General features: G+C 42.9%; 1 protein-coding gene and 1 long non-coding RNA gene across 2 annotated transcripts; one reads left to right on the plus strand and one right to left on the minus strand.

Annotated features, from left to right (window-relative positions):
* The first annotated feature begins 1,476 nt into the window (after positions 1 to 1,476).
* Positions 1,477 to 10,492, plus strand: LOC147255901 (glutamate receptor U1). The gene is made up of 10 exons (XM_086212679.1): positions 1,477 to 1,641; positions 1,726 to 1,801; positions 4,960 to 4,991; positions 6,308 to 6,487; positions 6,615 to 6,838; positions 7,112 to 7,209; positions 8,972 to 9,189; positions 9,297 to 9,516; positions 9,639 to 9,889; positions 9,965 to 10,492. The coding sequence occupies exons 2-10, from the start codon at positions 1,738 to 1,740 to the stop codon at positions 10,061 to 10,063; spliced, it is 1,386 nt and encodes a 461-aa protein (XP_086068805.1). The 5' UTR covers positions 1,477 to 1,641; positions 1,726 to 1,737; the 3' UTR covers positions 10,064 to 10,492.
* Positions 10,493 to 16,714: 6,222 nt separating this feature from the next.
* Positions 16,715 to 18,092, minus strand: LOC147255902 (uncharacterized). The gene is made up of 3 exons (XR_015117730.1): positions 17,920 to 18,092; positions 17,755 to 17,838; positions 16,715 to 17,185 (listed from the first exon to the last, which is right to left on the minus strand). It is a non-coding gene; the product is annotated as an uncharacterized LOC147255902 (long non-coding RNA).
* Between the last annotated feature and the right edge of the window lie 2,948 nt (positions 18,093 to 21,040).

Below are 21,040 nucleotides of genomic sequence, written 5' to 3' on the forward strand. Positions count from 1 at the left end.
GGTAATTCCTGCACCTGCCCTTGCTGGAAGAAGTTCCAAATTGTGTTATCCCTTCAGTTTGACATTTTTGTCTGCGTGATTGCATGATTGAAAGGTCAGCATCACACTCGCTCGCTCTCTGCAGAGTTCTCCGTTAGCTCGCAGTAGCGGCAGCTTATCTTCCTGGAGTCCACGCATCCTGTAACAACAATAACAACCATACAGAATAACCAGTTGTATACACACTGTCATGGTGACTAACCTTGTTAGCTGGCAAGTTTACATCAGTCCGAAATACTGCGTTAACTCAGTTTTATTGTCACACTCTTCTGGGTAATGTCTAGATCAGATAAGGTTAGCAGTGGAAAGGGGCTTTATCTTTGTGGGGTTTTTTGAAATACTGAAAAAGAGTTGGCACAATATAAAACTTTTGGAACCTCACACAGTTCTGATGAGAAATTCTGCATAATCAATTCATATGAGATATATAATCATACCAGATGATCAGACCAAGTCCTTTAATCCTTAATTCTAAAGGCTCCAACCCGCAAGTGCTCACAGCTAAGTAGCTCCATAGCCACTCAATGATTTTCTCAGGATACTGATTTGTCAGTCAAAGTCTATTGTAAATCTTTGGTTTTCCAAAGCTGACGGCCTCCTCTGGTGAGCTGTCAGACACTGCCAAACCCTCTTCTTCAGCTCTGTAAGACTTTGTGAAGTGCGACATGCTCATTTTAGTGCCACAGACTCCGCTTTAGCCAGCACTCAAACACAAAAGACAGCTTCATTAGGATTCCAAGAAAACCACAGAGTTCCCTTTAAAGCTGTATTTATCTAGACAGCTTGGCAGAGCTTGGCCTCTCAACTGAAACCTCCCAGTTCTGTTTAGCACTTTAGGCCTGAGAGAATGTTTTTGTCTCCGAGAGTGAATGCAGCCCCTCCTTCTCAGATGAAATCACTGCCTGTTCTCAATGATTTTGTGGAAATGATTCAGTTTGTTGGCTTTTTTTTTTATTAAGATTTTTTTTTTTTTAAATTGGGACAATTTTTATTGATAATTTTACCAAAAAAATCCGAAAAAAATGTATTCCAAGAATCATATCATAATTATGTAACTGTTCTGCTGATTCCCTGAGACCTCCAAGCAGCTGCAAGCCCCGGACATCAACTCCCCATCCACATTACGTCGCCTTTTTCATCTAAAGTAACGGGTTAAATAAACACATCCATTGACTTCCAAAACTTCTGGCAATTACAATAATAACTTTGACAGTATAATTAATTTGATTTCCTACAATTCCTTTGTTTGGTCAACGTCTAAATCCCTATAAATCACACACACAAGCCTGAATGTGTACAGGAAGTTTTTGAATAACTGCAGTAGGAGACATCTGGCGTCAGTGATTTATCATCTCTTTTCAGACTTTACTTTGCCAAAACCCCAGCTTCCACACTGACATATTTTGGGTGTTTATCTTCCTTCTTCTAGACCCTCCCTCCACATCCACCCACATAAAAAAAAAACCCACTACATCCTGCTGCACACATTCACAACAGCTCATTTAATTTCAGAGATTTGCTCTGAATTTCTTGCATACGTCTGGAGGCATCCCTCACACCTTTAAGTGAGGTTTTTATCCACACTGCTCAGAGCTTAATAAGGTAAGGGTATTAATATTGTTTATTAGTAGAGTATGACATATTTTGTGTACCAACTACTGAGTTTAAAAAAAAATACATTTTCAGACTGGTGGCAAAATGAAATTCTGCATTGCGTTGGTCTTCTGTATGGCAGCCCTCAGTACTTGGCTATTCACTGCAGGTAAGTCTCATACACACCACCAGCCAGTGACGTAGAGGCAGCACAGGGGATTGTCGTGATCCAGGTTGTTTGTTGTTGTGTAGTACTTGAAGGACAAGAGGAAGCTGCACAGGCACTAAAGCACTTGATGGGACCGCTTGATTTTCCTGTGGTCTTTCTTTCATTCATTACTCCAATATTTAAGCTCTCAGTGCTTGTTTGACTGATCCAGACAGGTATGATCACCTATGTGACAACCTCGTAGGGATTATAAAGGCCATGTCCGCCATTTATGTAGTCGTAGTACAATGAGACAGGTACATGTACTTGTACATTTGTGGCTAATGCCATGTAGTTTATAGGGGACTAAACTTTTTAAATTGCGTTATCCTTTCCTAAAAAAGTAGTTGCCCAAAACTTAGATAGATGAAAACAGATCAAAGGAAAAAAATATTACAGACGTTCATGCAAAGATCATGAATCCATCAGTCAAAGAATTTCTCATCAATCCATCCTCTGTTGAATAAGAATAATCTGCTTCAGTATTTCTGCTGCTCCATAATTCTGCTGCTCCACAGCCAGGTGAAGAGATCGTGACTTATTAGCAGCCCTACGATGCTGGAAGCTCCTTTTACACAGCTTGTTAGAGTCCAAGATTACTACGCCTTCCCGTGTGTAGAAGAAAAAGAAAAGAAAAGAATCCACCAACACAGAATGTTTTTCAACTACACACACACACACACACACACACACATATATATATATATATATATATATATATATATATATATATATGTATATGTACAGTATATCCATCTTCTTATCCTGATTAAGGGTCCTGGGGGGGCTGGAGCCTATCCCGGCGGCTTTCGGGCTAGAGGCGGGGTTCAGCCTGGACGGGTCGCCAGTCCATTGCAGGGCCAACACATAGAGACAGCCAACCATTGAGAGAGAGAGAGAGAGAGAGAGAGAGAGACTCAGTCTATCACCTCTTGTGGAACAGCATAGCAGTAGCTGTACAGCCTGCACTTTTGTACATTTGGAAGAAGCACCCTCAAAAGTTACTTAAACCAGTACTTAACATGTTTTTTTGTTTTTTTTATCTACTTACTAATAAGTGTCTCGAAGTCACATTTGATCAATAATCCACAGAAACTTTAAGCTACAAACCAACTACCTGTAACCCTCCTGATGTGGCACTTCTTTACGGTAGTGCAGAGCACGACTAGCTAGTGCGTTCAATTGAAGTTACAGGCTCACACTTGTTTTGGGTCGTGCCACACTTCTGTACCTTTACTGCTGGATAACGAAGACATGGATTATACCGCACGATGTGCTTGAGTTTGTGAACAAAGTTTTTGAGGAATTCTATTTTTTGGGGGGGGAGGGGGGCATATTTTGTCAATTTAAAGCAAACCAGCTTTTAGGTGCATTACTGCCATCTTCTGGACCGCAATGTAAAACAAGCAACAGAGAATACACCGATCTCAAATTTAAGATTCTAAGTCAACTCCTGGGTTTCTTGTCTGATGATCTGAACCTCTGAGGTTCAGGAGGCAGCCTCAGAAATCATCACTCCAAGGGTTTATTCATTGGGTGTTTGTTTCCTGAATTGTCACTGTATCTGCTGCACGTATTTTTGCCCCTCTGTAACTGCATATTTCCTTTGTTTGTGCTGTTATTTTTTTCTTCAATCACACTGACATGCTGGGATGTTACTGATTTTAGAATGCATGCTGAAAACATTTGTACGTTCAGGAGCGGGGGCTAATTGTTTCAGACTAGCATCCCGTGGGATCCTGCTAACATGGGACAGTGGCAAGCACTCTGCAGATTCATGTCCAGTGTCGATACAAGTGAGTGTGTGCAGCAGGGTGTGGTGGAGGAGCGTGTTTAGTCGCTCACTTTCACGCTTAAGGCTGGAGCTGGTGTCATTCCACAAACCCACTATAATATGTCCTTAAGAGAAGGTTGTCACTTTTATTAATCATTAAAAATCCAGCTAATCTGCTAATTTGGTGGCATGCAGTTGTTTTCATGATGAGCACCAGTCATCCACTAGACAAATATCCCTGATGCCACCATTTATTTTTTCTGTCAAATGATTTTGCTAACAAGTCAATGTCCATTCTGCTTGCCTACTCCACCTGTCATGGTTGCACTCAGCTAGGGAGATGATCTTCCTGCCCTGCCTCTGAAAGCTGTCTGCAGCTCCAACAGCAGATCTGCCAGCAGGCTCTGGCTGACCTGTGTAACAGGAGGTCACGCTCCCAACTCGTTTCTTAACTTTTATTCCGTCACAGCACTGCTGGACTGCTGGAGTCCTATCAAAGCACAGAGGGGGCACTGTCCCTTTGGGTTACATCCCATTTCTCACCAGTGGAGGGGCTAACGCCTTGCTGTGGTCGAGAAAGCAGTGTGATAAATCAATTAACCATGTGGAGGGAAGACTCTGCAGGCTGGCAGTCAACTGACAGGCATCTCCGCACATCGTAGGTCCTGCCATCATCTCTGGAGGAGGCTGACAGTGTGTCATAGGCTCTATATGACCCAACCGGGATGGCTTTTGTTATCACATGACATTATGAAGAGCAGGCAGCTCCTGATCCCCCCCTCTCCCTTTCCTTCTCTGACCGACCCTGGCAGGGCATGTTAGGTCCTGCAGACACGCTGGGAGTGCCATCGGTCAACGTCATGACAAAAAGAAAACAACTCTCATTGAGTAAAGGGGGAGGAGGAGGGAAGAGGGGGTCCTTCCCTGCTCTGATTACATGGTGAAAGGGGGGCGGGGGTTTGAAGAACAACCCAGGAACACATTCCTAAGGATGGGTCCCCCACTTTGATCCCTCACAGGGGCCCAGATACCCCCTTCATCTGTTCCCTCAGCAGTGTAGAGCCTTTTTCTGCAGATCCGTTGAAAAACAAGACCAGCATTGTCCTTTAGTGGCACTTTGGCTTATTTACTGCAGCAGCAGAGAGAAAAACACATGAAGGGGGCTCAAAGAAACAACAGTCTTCATGGGTCTTTCACAAGCAGCTTGTAGACCTGAAACCAAACTGTTAATCAGCACAAGGACTAAATCTGTGTGCTGATTACTCATGCTAGCTTACTTTGACTTGTTTAATTACAGAAGTCCAACATTGACCGGCCTGTTTTTTGTTTGTGTTTTACACTCTAGGAGCCAAGGAGTTGTCCATCACCACTATAAAGGTATTTATTTCTCTACACAGACTAGAATCCCAAGGTGCCATTGGATTTGTGAGGCGGGGGAACAGTTGCAGCTCTGCAGGATGACACAAAAACTACCGGGCTGATTTACATGAATATCATATGGAATACATATTTTTGGGGAGGAATATCAAGATATGAGACGGTTTCAGTGTTGAATTTGTATAAAACAGAAAGATGGACGACTGGCCTTCGCCGATATCAGGAACAGAGACAAATATTAATGGTAAAAATATTAGTCAGAGTCTTCATTGCAACTGTACAACGCTGCTTGTAGCCTCTGAAGTAGTTTTTATTACTTTACAGTTCGGTCACTCTCAGAAGTCAAGATTATCATCGACCCATCATTTTACTGCTGTCAGCACATGACCAGCCCTGAGTTTAGTAAGCTCCTTCAATGTTAACACGATTACGACACTCTTCTTCTTCAACCTGAGTCATCTTGATACATGTTCTATTAATTTACCACTGCTGTGTCGTGTAATGTTTACTGCCCCGGTAGGCATTGTGAAATTTCAACGATAACTATTTCATCTTGCGGGGGTTGTGGATGCACAGCGGCTCAGTGGTTAGCACTACAGTTGGGTATTGTGGGGTTTTTTTTCCCCTACATATCATTGCAAACTTGATCGTTTTAAGTTAACTATTACCTGCTGCTATGATCCGCCCATCCATTGTCCATACTGCAAGGAGCTGGTGTCTGTTCCTGTGGGCATTGGATGACAGGCAGGGTACAACCTGGACAGGTCATCTGAAAACCATTAGCGCTCACAACTACAGGCTATTTAGACAGACAGACAGACAACCAACACGCTGCACCTCCATGCCTCTGCCACTAGTGTAGTGTTAATATTTATTGGTATTGTTGCACATGTGATTAGTGCCTCTGTTAGCTGTGATGTCAATTTGAGAAAAAAGGAGCCGCCCCGCCCCCCCAACCAAAAACAAGCACATTAGGTTAATCCTCTCCTGTCAGTGTTCCTGACTTGAGCTGAACCCTGAGGATTGGGAGTTGGTCCCTGAGGGCTGCATGTGTTCACTTCTCTAGAGAGGATGATTTAAATGTACAGCACAAATTTTGTTGTTTGTATTTACGTGACAATAAAGGCTCCTTGTTCTTCTTTAAGGTACAACTTGTTGGTCATCCTAACAGGGAAACCCTCCACATTTTGTAACCCAAAGCATCAGCATACGACCTGGAAGTTGGGCCGTCCAACTCTGAGATTATTGCTGGAGTTCAAATTGACGATAAACCTGCAACACCTATTTGAATTCAGTTCTTCACCTTGTTTCTTCAGGAAGACCCCTACACCATGACCAAAGGATCGGGACTGGAGGGCTACTGCATTGACCTCATCTCCGACCTCTCCCAGAAGCTGGGATTCACCTACAAAGTGCACCTGGTGAAGGACAACCGATACGGAGCCATGGACGCCAGCGGTAACTGGAATGGCATGATCGGCCAGGTCATAAGAGGGGTAAGTCTCTGACGGAGGAAAGTCTGATCATTAAACTGGGATTAAATAGAGAGATTGTGACTAAACACACGTCTGTGATTTGGTTAGGAAATTCTCAGCATTTCTTTGTGCCACTACCGTTTATCAGGAGGCAGACTTGGCTGTGGCCCCGCTGACTCTCACGGCTGTCAGAGAGCAGTTTGTGGACATGACTGCTCCCTTCATGCAAACTGGAATTGGCTTCATCCTGCGCAAAGATGTGGTCTCCGATGAGAGCACCTTTAGCCTCCTGTCACCCTTCTCCACTGACACGTGGGTGGGTGTCCTAATAGCGTTCATGCTAACTGGTCTCTGCATATTCCTGGTGGGCAGGTAAGTAAAGAAGATGTGAATTTTGCACTTTTAAAAATGTCTAGACATTCATCCAAAAAAAAAAAAAAAAGACAGTTCAAAACTGATGGAGTGCCATGTAACACAGACTGAGACCAAGATTTTATTAGGCCCAACTAAACTGCAAATACAGCTCAGTGTATGTGGTTATGATTCAGACGGTTGTGTTCGTATGAGTATACATCAGCACACAGGTTCTTTATTTCGGCAGGTGTTTTTAGATCCCCTCTAGAGCAGCTTTAACTGTCTCTCCAGGATCAGTCCCACTGAATGGGCGGAGCCAGATACAGAGGAGCACAGCTTCACTTTGCTGCACAGCTACTGGTACATCACTGGAGCTCTTACCCTGCAAGGTAACCAAGCAACCAGCTAAACTGAACCACACATCCAAAACTACACAACTACTGCCAGCTGTCTCTTTCTCTGAGTATTCTGGTCATGGCCTTTGTAAAGGAGGTCATGTTTGGTCTGTCTATCTACTTTTAGCAGAATTATGCAAAACCTATGACGCAGAAGTTTACCAAAGTATGTGGAGTGGAACAGAATCAGCCAAGGAAGAACCGAATACATTTTTGGGGTAGAACTGGATAGTAAGAAATGATATTTTGTTTTAGGGTACTTGAAGCACCAGCAGTGCACGCGTCAAGGTTGACTTCTGATGGGCAGTTGCTGAGTCACAGACAGACATACAAAGTTTTTTGGAGCTTTTGTTAATTGGCTAATCAGATGCAGTTTTTCCTCATAGCAAGAATCGGCACTGTCCCACATCTGAAGAGACAGAAATTAATTAATTCTTAGCATTTGAGAGAGAGACAACAGATGTGTGCGTGCGTGTGTGTGTGTGCATGTGTGTACGTGTGCGCCTGCCCGCCTGCCTGTGTGTGTTCGTGTGTCTTATCAGCTTCCGCCTGGCACGGTGGTACAAGCCCAGATGTGGTTGACAGTGGTGACAGTGAACTCTGGTGATGAAGTGTGAAAAACTGTCCAGATATATGACAAGTGATGCTGGAGCATAATGAGAGCAGGAGAACATTTTTCTGTGCCGCTGCTGAACCAAGACGCAAATGTTGTTTGGGGTGCAAACTTAACAACTTTTGCTGTAGTGCGTGCTACAATTTGTAAACTAGCGCTCGAAACTGGAGTGGATTTTTCACATCCCGTCTAATTCCTGTGATTCATGAAATATAAATCCTGACCTGGCAATTTCCAACAATCTACCTGGCTCAGGTACAGCTCAGCCATGACATAAGTGTGTGTTCAGGCCAGAGGGGAAGCAGCGAAGAGGGACCAAGTGTGAGTGCACCCTTGGTTTATAAGGCCACTGGTTTTGCATTTTCTACAAATAAAATTGCCCATTTCAAGGCCAACGGATTATCTGTGTAGAAACCGTCATTGCAAAGAGTCTTGTCTGACCTCTGACTGTCTAAGTCAATCGTCATCTAAAATGTATTGTTCCTTATTGTCACAGTGACATCCTGATCTTTTTGTGTTCTTACCAAAAAGACCCGCTTGACTTTGATTGTACCATGTGACCACTACAAACCGGAATGTCTTTAGTCTACCTGCTCACAGAGGGCCTCCCTACTGGTCAGTCAGAAATCAGTTAAGTCACTTCAAGAAACCGACACAAACTTTCTTACCCTAGATTCAATCGAAAGAAGTCACTAGCTGGATGCATATTCTGCAGTTGTCCGCGCAACCATACCTTCATACGTGCCATTCTCGTTCATTCATTATCTCTGGAACCACTTCACCTGACTTTTGAAATTTTGAAATGTCAACTGGGGCTCAAGGATGACCTGGAAAAGCTGCTGGTGACCAAGGTCAGGGTAGCAGTCAAACACTGCGCTGGCAAACAACCATGATGTATTTCTAATTTAATTTCAACCATTTGTCCCAAACATCATTTACCCAAGTGACGTCACAGGAGCTCCCCCTGGAACCACAATATTATTGTTGTTAGCAGATAGAATAGCAATCCCAACTCATGCACAGTACAACAAAACTAGTGATTTGCCCTTCAACACTAGTTGCTGCTAGTTTCTGCATTGTGACCTTGTTGGTTTGAGCTTAGCTTGAATTTATTTCCTAACTGTAGTCTCTGTCTGCTCACAGGCGCTGGTCCTCATCCTAAAGCCCCATCTGGACGTCTAGTCAGTGCCATCTGGTGGCTATTTGCTGTACTGCTTCTGGCCTGTTATTTTGCTAACTTCAACTCCATGCTACACTCCAACAGCAAGCATGTCTCTATCAAGAGTTTTGAAGACCTGGCCAACCAGGATGTGATCGATTATGGCACAGTAGATGCTGGATCCACCATGCTGTTCTTTAAGGTGCAGTTAGTATACGCTAATAATAAGGGGATCCTTATCGCCTCCACAGAACTAAGAGTTGAAGTTATAAAAAGATCTAAATGTATTTATCTGTATTAATTTCCCAGAATTCCAACAACCCTGTCTACAGGCGCATCCACCAGCACATGGAGAGGAAGAAGAGTTATGTGTCAAACATGGAGGAAGGTGTTCGCCGGGCTCAGGAGGGAAACTTTGCTTTCATCGGTGAAGCCGTGTCCTTGGACTTGGCTGTGGCTCGCTACTGTACACTGACTCGCTCACAGGAAGTCATCGCTATGAGAGCTTACTCTATCGCAGCGCCTTTGGGTTAGCTTATTTCCCAGCTTGGTGTGAAAGACAGTGACTAGACTGCTTTGAGCCTTGATATCAACCTCTCAGTTGCCCAGGATGAACTTTTGAATGTCACTAACTCTTTTAATCTCCTCCAGGCTCACCATGGGTAAAAAACCTCACCATCGCCATCCTCCAACTGAGTGAATCTGGTGAGCTGACGTACTTACGGGACAAGTGGTGGGCTAGTAGCTGTATGGGAGCCAATGGGGCCAGCACCTCTGAAGGGCTGCACCCCAATGATTTGCGGGGTCTCTTTCTCCTTCTTGGCCTTGGACTGGGTGTCGGTCTCCTGCTAGCCCTACTGGAGCTTTTATCTAAGGCTCGCTATCAAGCAAAGGAAGGAAAGGTAGGAATCACATGGTTTCATCACAGCTTAGACTTGTATGACCAATATGACATTTCTTTGTTTCCTCTGCTGTAGAAATCCTGCTGCTTGGTGTTGACATCAGAGCTGAACCAGCGATTCAGCAGCGGCGGGGACCGCCCAGAGCCAGACACAACAGAGACGGGCAAAGCTTAAAGGAAATGTTACAATCTGACGAGAGAGTGCCCATGGATGAGGATATGCTGACTAGCTTTCTATGTTTCCGTGGTAACAGTCGTGTGATGAGTGATGTGCTTGGGTGACCACATGATCTCATCAAGTAGCAATAATACGCAACATATTAAGAGACTTGGAATGCCTGATTGAAAACACTAACACCACCACTAACATCATGGCACTTGATTTATTATACAGTAATAACCGTTTTTATTTCCTGTATCATCCAAATAAATCATCCAATATCCCAAATGCTGTTTTGTCTCAATATACACTCAATATTAAACAATGTAGATGTCAAAGACAAAACCTGAACACGAAACATGCATCCATAATGTGCAAATATCATTCGAATAAAACAATCTAAATATTCAAATCTCATGTATATTCCTCTGTACTGTTGTTCATGTGCCATTCATGTGATTTTTTTATTAAATCACTTCATGCAATTAATCTCAACGACTGTCAGTTTTGAAGACAGTCAGACTTAACCCACAGGAACCAGGAACCACGCTTGCTGAACTGAAAATGATGGTAAACAAACCAAAAGGAACACATTTCCGAAGGGTTTTTGTCTGTTTCTTTATCCAGAACTCCCCGCTTGTGTCAAATATCTGTTCCAGCTTAGCAACCGAGGTTAAAAGTTTGATTTGCATGCCACAACATAAATCAGAAGATTGATATCGGAGGGGAGCTTTAACAAAGAATATGTTTCAGATTTGTTTTCATTCAGATGTTTTGCTTGCAGTACTTCAGTCATATCACCCAGTTCACTCCTGTCTGAATCACCTGACCTTCTTGACAGTTTCCACGGTCCCGGGTCCACAGCCTGTTCGATGCAGTGTACAGGTACACTTCCTGACTGTCAGGATCCTGGATAGCTTCTATCGGTTTTGTGGCATCACACATGATTCCATCCCTAAAACACACACAATGTCACCATCTTGGTCTGAGTATCTTTATGTGCATGCCTCAGTTATCTCAACAGCTGTAGTCCTTATGTTTTTTGCCATTCTGATAGGTTAACTTCAATACTTGGAACATCACACACTACATGCCTCACCCTCTAATAGCGGGCACTGTAGGCTACTAGCTAAATGGGTGAGGCATGTAGTGTGAATGACATCACAGCACGCCAACAACATCCCCTTCAAAACACAGATGTTTATTTATAGTTGTAACATACTGAGCATTCACAGGATAGGAAAACTGTGCTGCATGAGTTTTTGGAGCGTTTCATTTGTGCGTTTTTATTCAAACTGGATCCCCAGCCTCTATTGTATGTAAACTAGCAACTTTTAAGTGCTGACTTCATAAGCTAGCATTTGAGTGTTAGCTTTTCAAAACAACGCCAGAAAATTGGGCTGCTTTAAAAAAAAAAATCTCGCATTTAAAGTGATACTTTCCCCCAAAACTGCAATTTACTTTTCTTTTCATGTCACCAAGAGATGTTTGCCCTCCCACATCACTTCTTAGTGACTACAGAATGGAGAAAGAGCCAGCTATTAACCGTCCGAAAAAAAGTTGCATTTAAACACTCTCTCGAGTGCACCATCCTGTATTATCTATGTCTTGTTGTTAAGCTCAGTAATCCACAAACACTTTATTTTGAAAAAAAAAACAAACCTGAATATAACCCTTCTGACTCAGTATTTTACTGCGAACAAGTGAAGAGCTTAATCAGCTGGCATATTCAGTTGAACCAACCAACTCGCACTCAGAGGTTACGCAACAATGGGGCTTTTATATCTCTGTCATATTTAGACGGTAATACTTGATATACAGAGTAAACATTTTGGGTGTATTGTATTGTGTATAAAGTATCAATTTAAATGAAAGTGGGACCAGAATTTTTCTTGACTGTCTTAACCTTTAATATTAACGGTTGTACAGGGAAAAAAAAAAAAGAGGTTCCAGACACCTCAGCTGAGAAGGGACACAAATATGGAGGACTGAATCTGATTTTCAAAGTGGGAGATGTCTTGTGTTCAGTTGATGAACAGGAATATTTGTATATGTCAGTTTATCAGGGATCTTAAATGAACAAGAACAGTCTGTGGCCTTTAAAAGATATTAGTCAGTCAGACACTAATAGAGTTTTTGTCTTTTGTCTCTTTCATGTGAGAAGGGGATCTTTTCCAAAAAAATCAGGCAATTTATTGATAAACTCTAATCAATCTATCAGATTATGTGTACTTGAATGCATCATCACTAAAGGGAGGTGATTTGATCACGAATGTGTTGTGGCAGGACACATGGTCGGACATTTACTAACCTTTAGTATTCATCAAAGACTGATTTAGACATCCTGATCTGATCACCTCATCTCCAGTGATCCACTTGTTATGCTCATAATTGACCACTTGAGGGTGGTGTTGGACTTCTAATGGGGTGAATTTCAAAGGCGTTTGACTCCTGTTGACTTCACTAACGAAGCAGCCTTCTCGTTGTACATCAACTTTCCATAAATGCAGCACAGCCTTTAGTAGGAGTTAGTTAGATTAACATTTATGCTGTGATGACTAAAGAAGCAGATCGGATAATTAAGTTGCTCCCATGACTTGATTAAATAATAGAAATAGAAATAGAAGTAAAGATGTGAAGTATGAGTTTAGCAAGGCAGGATAGAGATGGAGGCAGCTCCACCATCCGACTATCAAAGTGTAATTGTTTTGGATGGTCACTTTTCCTTTTTTCCTCTGTTTCACGAATCCTCAAACTTACAAAATGTAAGTTACTATCACTGCTACATACTAGATACCACGATACTGTTGTCATTGTGTTTGTGTTGAGGGGCTCAAAGTGCCTCTCAAATGGGAATCTTGCATTTGTGGGATAAGTTCTTTAACTTAGGTAACTTAACTTAGGTAAAACGTCCATCAACCCAAATAGAATAGAACACTGGGACAACAAAGTTTCCATTAAAAATGGAGAAGTAGCTTATATTAGTTTACTAAATTATCATAATTAAAAGGACGTTCTACATGATATTCGTGTATTCCAGTTCTTGAGACAGCGAAACCCATGAAATCATTTAAAAAATTTTTAAATATCTAAATCTTTTTTTTTCAAAGTGGATTGTTACTGATGGGTTCAGATCAGTGTAGTAGAGTAAAAGGTGCAGCAGTCCCTTTGAGAAGTTGTAGAATAAAAACTACTAAGTACTACATATCTGTGTAGTACCAGGAGAGAATCCACGCAGGCACAGGGAGAAAAAACACACAGAAAGATCCCGTGCACGAGCCGGGACTCAAACCTGATCATCCAACCACGAGTGCAGCATTCAGTCACCTGGATAAATGATCTGCTACAGAAGATTATGATTTTGATTTTTGTTGTTTGAACCATTACTCTGCAGGTTAAGATGAGATTCAGACCTACCAAACTAACTGTGGAAATTTCAAGAAACACAAACAATGAGAGTTTGCTTCTATCAGAGAACACGCATGTTATGCAGTTAAAAGTTCCTGTGAACGCTCACTATGACAGACAGCCGATTCATTGAAACCTGCTCTTTTAAGTAGTTAATAATTAAAAACAAGACACATAGTAGAATTTTTTTTTAGACTTTCACACTTACAAAACTCCACTACCACCTGGCTGTTGTCTTCAGTGGGAAAGAGTACAATCTGCCAGTAAAACAGCTCTGCAGTATAGCAATAATGGAAAAATGGCCCCCGGGGGAACACACTCATTTTCACCCCTTTTCTGAAGTGATGCTATGACATCAGCACAAACAAAGGAAACACACCTGTCACCTACCCAGCACTGTGCTGTTCAACTATGAATACACGTTATTTTTATACAGTCAAATCACAGCATGGTTCTGCTACTAATTCATGCTGACTGGCTGTGAGCCACCACGAAGGAGAGAAACTGCACTTGTGGTGGGAGTGAAATCATTTATGTAGTGGATTTACATTACTTTATGAAGACTTGCTGATTCGGCGAACACAATTAGTTTTTTGTGTACGGACCTTGAATGGTTCTAATATATTGGCACTCAAGTCAAAATCACTCAATCTAATGAGTTCATGCATTAGTCAGGAATTAGTTTCCTTCAACTTTTGAGTTTAATCAACTGATCTAGGTTAATGTGAAGGAAGTAATCTGTTTTTATTAATGGGTCCGTTAGTCATAGATGAAAACAACACAAAATGTTTGTATATTGTCTTTTTATGAGACAGAACTTTAAAAAAAAAAATCTTAAAAAGCTGAACAAATGTACATTTTCTCGTTCAGCTGCTGCATTCCTAGAACCTCCACACAAGCTCTTTCAATGTAGCAGTGTGTGTTCATTGCTAAAAATGTCCTCTGGCTGTGTGAAACGACCTGCAACTGAACCTGCTAATCAGCTTCAGGACTCATTGATTTAGTGCTGGCAGGAGAAGCTGACAGGATGAGGTTGTGGAGGCAGGGGGGGCGCGCTGCAGCCCTGAGAGAGAGAGAGAGAGAGAGAGAGAGAGAGAGAGAGAGAGAGAGAGAGAGAGAGAGAGCAAGTGAGAGAAAGAGAGAGTCAAAAAAGATGAGTATTGATTTGGTGGCAGGCATCTCCTGACAGCTGCGCTAAGCTAGCACGCTTTCCCTCTGCCACAGTCTGGAGCTCAGTCGACAGGGAAGTGCCTAAACAGATTAAGCTGTAAATCCCACAGATTTCCTGCTGCCCCCTCAGAGCCGCCGCGCCCCCCCCCCCCCCCCCCCCCCAAAATACCCCCTCCCTCCCAGCTAACCCAGTGGTCCACAATTCTTGGCTTCCTTATTGATGCACTGTAGATGATGATGAAGTTCATTAGGTCTCAACTTTGATGTTAAAAAGACACGAGAGGGTTTGTTTGAAATAATGTGGCAGCGCTAAAGCTAGGGAAGCAAACTTGTGACTGGAGGGTCATCGGTTCAATCCCCGGGTCTGGCTGGATAAATGGGGAATGTGAAGAAGCAGTGCTAGCCCCACCCTAATTACCACAACCGAGATGCCCTTGAGCAAGACCCCTTAGCCCTACAATCTGCTTGGTGGCCGGCGGATCATAAAGATCAGATATGGAAGAGCATTAATCTTGGTGAATAACCCCTGAATTAAAAAAACAAAAATCATCCTCCACTCCTTGAATTTTCACATTCATACACATCATCCAACCATTGTCTTCCGCTTGTTCCTATTAAGGGTCGCGGGGGGGTGGGGGAGCCTATCCCAGCAGCTACGGGCGAGAGGCGGGGTTCACCCTGTAGGGTCTCCAGTCCATCACAGGGCCAACACATAGAGACAGACAACCATTCACACTCACAGTCACACCTACAGTCAATTTAGAGTATCAATCAGCCTCGTCCTCTCTTGATGTCTTTGGACTGTGGGAGGAAGCTGGAGTACCAGAGAGAACCCACACAGGTACAGGGAGAACATGGAGACTCACACAGAAAGATCCTGTGCTGGAGCCGGGACTCGAACCTGGAACCTTCTTGCTGTGAGGTGACAGTGCTGACCACTGCACCACCGTGCCGCCTCCATACTGTACACATCAGTACAATGTCAATCACAGCTAAGGAGCCACTCTGGAGCCCAAGAGCTGGTGAATATTATATTTAAATTTTTTTTAAAAATCAGCTGCAAAATAATCTACAAAAACAGACAGGAGAATAGCAAAACCAAGGAAAACACTGAATAACATAAAGATTAAACCTAAGGATTCCATAAATAATACAAACTTACAGTCCAACACTTAAAGTCAACATGGTCCAGATGAGACTGATATAGTAGTACTTATTGCAGTCTCTGTTGAAAAGCACACAAAAAAAGCAATGAGAAGTAAGCACAGGATACGAATAGAGAAAGTGTGACGGATGGAAGGAGACCACAGACCATGAGGGTCAACCGTGAGTGGGAGAATGATGGCGTTGAATTGGATCGTCCGCGCAGAAGGAGAGGCGACCGCAGTCGGACTAGAGTGGTTCTTTTCCTCCCACTCAGCTCACTCACACACACACTTGACTACTGATTGGCTCTTTGTCTCTGTTTTTCTACACATTTCATTGAGCTTTTTTATCTAAAGATGCTTCTTAGAAGATTATTCTATATTGATAAGCTATTTAGGTTGTGAGAAAATACAATATTTTATCGTACTACTTCTCATTTGAGTCATCAAAGCCTCACGGAGGAAACTTTTTGCCATTTCACTATTTGCCTTATAGCATCATTGTCTAATCTATTTTAACTGCATTTATTTTCTTTGAGGGAGAGCATTTACAGAAATGAGTTTGTTTACGGGCGGCACGGTGGTCAGCACTGTTGCCTCACAGCAAGAAGGTTCCGGCTCCAGCACAGGATCTTTCTGTGTGAGTCTCCATGTTCTCCCTGTTCCTGCATGGGTTCTCTCTGGTACTCCAGCTTCCTCCCACAGTCCAAAGACATCAAGAGGGGACGAGGCTGATTGATACTTTAAATTGACTGTAGGTGTGACTGTGAGTGTGAATGGTTGTTTGTCTCTATGTGTTGGTCCTGTGATGGACTGGTGACCTGTCCAGGGTGAACCCCCTTACGCCTGAAGGCTGCTGGGATAGGCTCCACCCCCCCATGACCCTTAACAAGAATAAGCAGAAGAAAATGGATGGATGCTTTTTTACAGCAGAAATCTAGCCTCTGTTAATCTAACTACCAAAAAATAACATGGACACCAAAATATTTTGAGGTAAAACAAACTAATGTTTATGTAACCACCTTAACAGGGTCAAAGTGAGCTACAGTAATTTAAGAAATGTTTCTATCTCTGACAACGATCAAAAGATTCCAAACCCGTTAGGAGCCACGATGGAAGAGCAACAACAAGGAGTGACACAGATGTAAATTGAGCAATAGCTCATGTATTAATTTTGCAATACACCCTGTTGTACAGATTGTATGAAACAAAATAAAAAAACAAACAACCTAGTGTGCACACTTAATAAACAAAACAAACACTTCGTTGGGGCCCATAAAGTTCTGTGGTAGATGCGTGTGTGTTGTATCTGTTTGATGTGGACTCGTCCTCTCCGAGATCCGCTCCGCAGGCAGATCCCACTGCTCAGATGACTTGGATCCTCAGTCGTTCCGTCCACCTTTTAAAACCTGACCTATAGGCAAGGTCAAACAGTTTTGTTCATTTAACAACATTCACTCTCAGATGCACCAAAAAAAGATAATCGTCAGGACGTGCACCCACTGCATAGACTGACTTCAATCTCCATCTCAATCTAAATATCTCTGTCTTTTGTTGTACAACATTTTATCTTCGTGAAAACAGTGTTTCAATATCACTTTTGGTGAGTAACAGTAACATTCAAAATATCATTCAACATATCAATATCAACCATATCAAACGTCGTGCAACTAAAATTAACTACAACCATACTGAGATGGGCTTAGAGTTATTGAAGAAGGATGCTTACATTACTCTTACACTATAGGCCTGTTCATGTGAGAGAATTGCACCAAAAATTCTCCAGCTACATTTACCTCAGTTGGTCAACATACATTCAGATAAATTCACAGCAAAATAGTTCCCATTCATCCTATTAAGCACATATTTAATCACCAATTCCCCTTTTTCATACACATCAACAAAAAATAACAGCCAGGGTATGTATATTTTCAGGGATATTGCACAACAAATATAACCGGAAGAGCTAAAAGGCAGCCTCACCGTTGGTCTGTCTGTCTGCTTGTCTACGGCTGAGATCGCAGTTCCTGAGCCTCGCCGCGGCTCTCCGCGTCGTGCTTGATTAGCCTGTTCGGCACAGAGCTAGCATTAGCACGGCGACGACGGTTAGCATCAGCGAGCTTTCCCTCCAAAGTTCCACCGACGTACCTCTCCCTGTCCGCCAGTCCTGAGTGCCGGACGTCCGTCCGGAGAGCAGTCCGCCCTCTCCTTCGCTCACAGATGAACACCGGTCCTTTCCCACTCTTGTTCGCTTTCCGCGTTTTCCCGGACTTGTGGCCGCTCCACTTGTCGCGCCGAGGTCGGAAAAAGTGCGCCCGTGAGCCGCCTTCACCGTGCAGACTCGATGCGGTCATGTGCGGTGGGATTTCCACACTTCCCCGATGCAACCTGTGATTCTCTCTCAGTGTTGTTAACCCGGTTACATTTACTATTCTAATTGAATTCTTGGTGTTTGATTCAATTTTATATCATTGTCAGATAAGATAACATAAACTTTATTCTGCCTGTGCTCTATATTCAGTTGTTACAGAAGCATGGGGGGGGATAGAAAACAGTGCAATGAAATTTAAGATGAGTAAGATAACTTAAGATAAATAGACAAGTTTATATATATATATATATATATATACAAAGAGTATAAAGTAATAATAATAAACAGGATAAATATATACACAACAGCTACAACTTGCACATATATGGATGACAGTATGGATATATGGATGAAGTATTGCACAACGAAGCTCAGTGCTCAGATTAAAAGACTAATATTGTCAATATATAATCTGCAGTGAACAGTGTAGTGCAGACTATCAGAAGTGAAATGGACAGAGGTTGTGCTAAATTTCAGACATTTTCCTGTTGAAAAGCTGATGGGAAAGGCTGATGCGCTGCCCTGACAGCGCTCCTGCTTGCACTGAGGGTGCAGCAGTCTGCTACTGAAGGTGCTGCTGAGGGACTCCACAGGGGTGGGAGATGTTCTCCATGATGGAAATCAGCTTTGCCAACATCCTCTTCTCTCCTACTTCCTCTATGGAGTCTAGAGGACAGTCCAGACTTTCAACCTTTTCCTGTCCCTCTCAGTGCTCCCGCATCCCCAACAGACCACTGCATAGAACACTGCAGAGGCCATTACAGTGTCATAAAAGGACCACAGTCTCCTCAGTAGGTGGAGGCAACTCTGGCCCCTCTTGTACCGGACATTTGTTTTTGTGGACAAGTCCAGTTTGTTGTTGAGGTGAACACCCAGGTACTTATAGTTCTCCACCATTTCAATGTCAATGGATGCTCACCTGTGTGCTTCCTCCGGAAAATCGATCACCATTTCCTTTGTCTTGCTTCCACTGATGCAGAGGTGGTTTCATCCACACCAGTCAACAAAGGCAGTGATGATTTCCTTGTACTCCAGGTTGTTCCCATCCGTCACCTGCCCAACAATGGCAGTGTCATCAGAGAACTTCTGGAGGTGACAGCTGTCTGTGTTGTGTCTGAAGTCTGAGGTGTAGAGGGTGAATAGGAATGGGGAGAGCACCGTGCCCTGTGGGGTCTCACATGACTCTCACAGTGCTTCCAGTGATCTCTAGGTGTGAAAGAGACCTGGATAGACAGTCACATCTTCCACACCAATGCCTGGATGATAGGCTAAGTGCAGGGGGTCCAGCTCTGCATTCACTAGGGGGCAGAGGTGGTTGAAGATGATCCTCTCCATTGTCTTGGTGAGAGGTTAATGCTACCGGTCCGAAGTGGTTGGGCTCTCTGAGGTTCACAATCTTTGGAACTGGAACCACACAGGAAGCTTTCTACAAGATGGGGACCTTCTGCAGACTGAGACTCAGGTTGAAGATATGCAGACACACTTTTCCAAGCTGATCTTCACAGTCTCTCAGTAGTCTGGAGCTGAGACCATCAGGACCGGTAGCCTTCCACAAGGTGCCTCGTCACCTGATCAACAGTTATGGAGAGGCCAGAGACGGGGGCGGATGATATGTATACACACACTTGAAAGCTACAGGTGTGTAAATATTAATTCTTCGTCATGACGTCATGGATGGTCGTAGGACAGTTTATTTTCCCCCTAAATTCTCAAATGAAAAAGAAATACGCCTGTGAGTTGGAATTAAGTTCACTAAAGGAGTGAAACAGATTTTAGTGATAATATATACTTAGTCAGTTTTAAACAATCAAGCCAGACCGGGTCATTTAAATTGTATGCAAATAATGTTTTGTGGTAAGTTTCTTCTGCTTTTTTGTTTCACAGTTGCTTAAAGGGCTTTTGCACTGACTTATTGGAAATACTCGACATTGCCTTCAAAACTGAATGATCTGAGGGCAGCTCGGAGGCATCTCAGTAGACAGGAAATAGAAGTTTGATCTGTTTCAAAGGGTCCCTGTTGCCTTGATGCTATGTTAGACACCCGCATGTGACAGCAGTTTTCATGTTTTCAACACACATCGAACTTAGACAGTAGACCCCCTGTTCCAGTACCAGTGGACCCCTGCAATCATAAAAATACGCACCCCTTTGTGGGTAATTTACTACTCCTCAACTTTGTCAGTTTGCATTTTTACTTTCGTAAATTTTCAATTAAAATATGTAAATGTTTGGCATTTAAAAAAACTAAAAAAAATGACATGACATGACATGACATCTAGTGTTTTCACAAATTGACATTATGCTTGAACATGTTCAGGACTCATCTGAAAATAATACTGTATGTCGACCTTTTAAGTAAAGAAGGAATCAATAGGAGTGGTACAGTAATCTGTCTGTCTCTATCTTGTCTCTCAGCAGTGGCCTAGATTCTTTGGCGTGTACATGCGTGCGGATGTGTGTGTGTGTGTGTGTGTGTTTGCTGCCTGTGCTGTAGCCCAAGGCCTGTCGATGCGATCAGAATTAGAATTTCTAATGGACGTGTCACCACTTTGAACTGCAGGCTTGAAGAGCTTTGAGTCTGGCACTCCCTTGGATATGCCAGGCAAAGTCTGTGCATTGATCTCTCTGAATTTGTTTGACTTTGACAGTCTCTTTCTTTTTCACTCCCTCGTTTTTTTCTCCGCCTCCTGCTTCGTTCATTTTATCCTTGCTTTCTTCTCCTCTTTCCTATGAACTAGGTTTGTACTCGTTATTTAACATGGATCAGTCGTGGTGAACATGCATCACTCATATGAAAGGGATTTGCAGACTTCAGCAAGTTTACTGAAGTTCTTCACTCATTCAGGGAAGATTCCTCCTCTTCCTCCTCATGCTTTTCAAGACATTCCAAATTCTAAA

Source organism: Aulostomus chinensis, chromosome 9, assembly GCF_037954235.1.
Source record: "Aulostomus chinensis isolate RoL2024-O1b breed Wild chromosome 9, RoL_Achi_v1.0, whole genome shotgun sequence".
In the NCBI taxonomy this organism is placed as follows: Eukaryota; Metazoa; Chordata; class Actinopteri; order Syngnathiformes; family Aulostomidae; genus Aulostomus; species Aulostomus chinensis.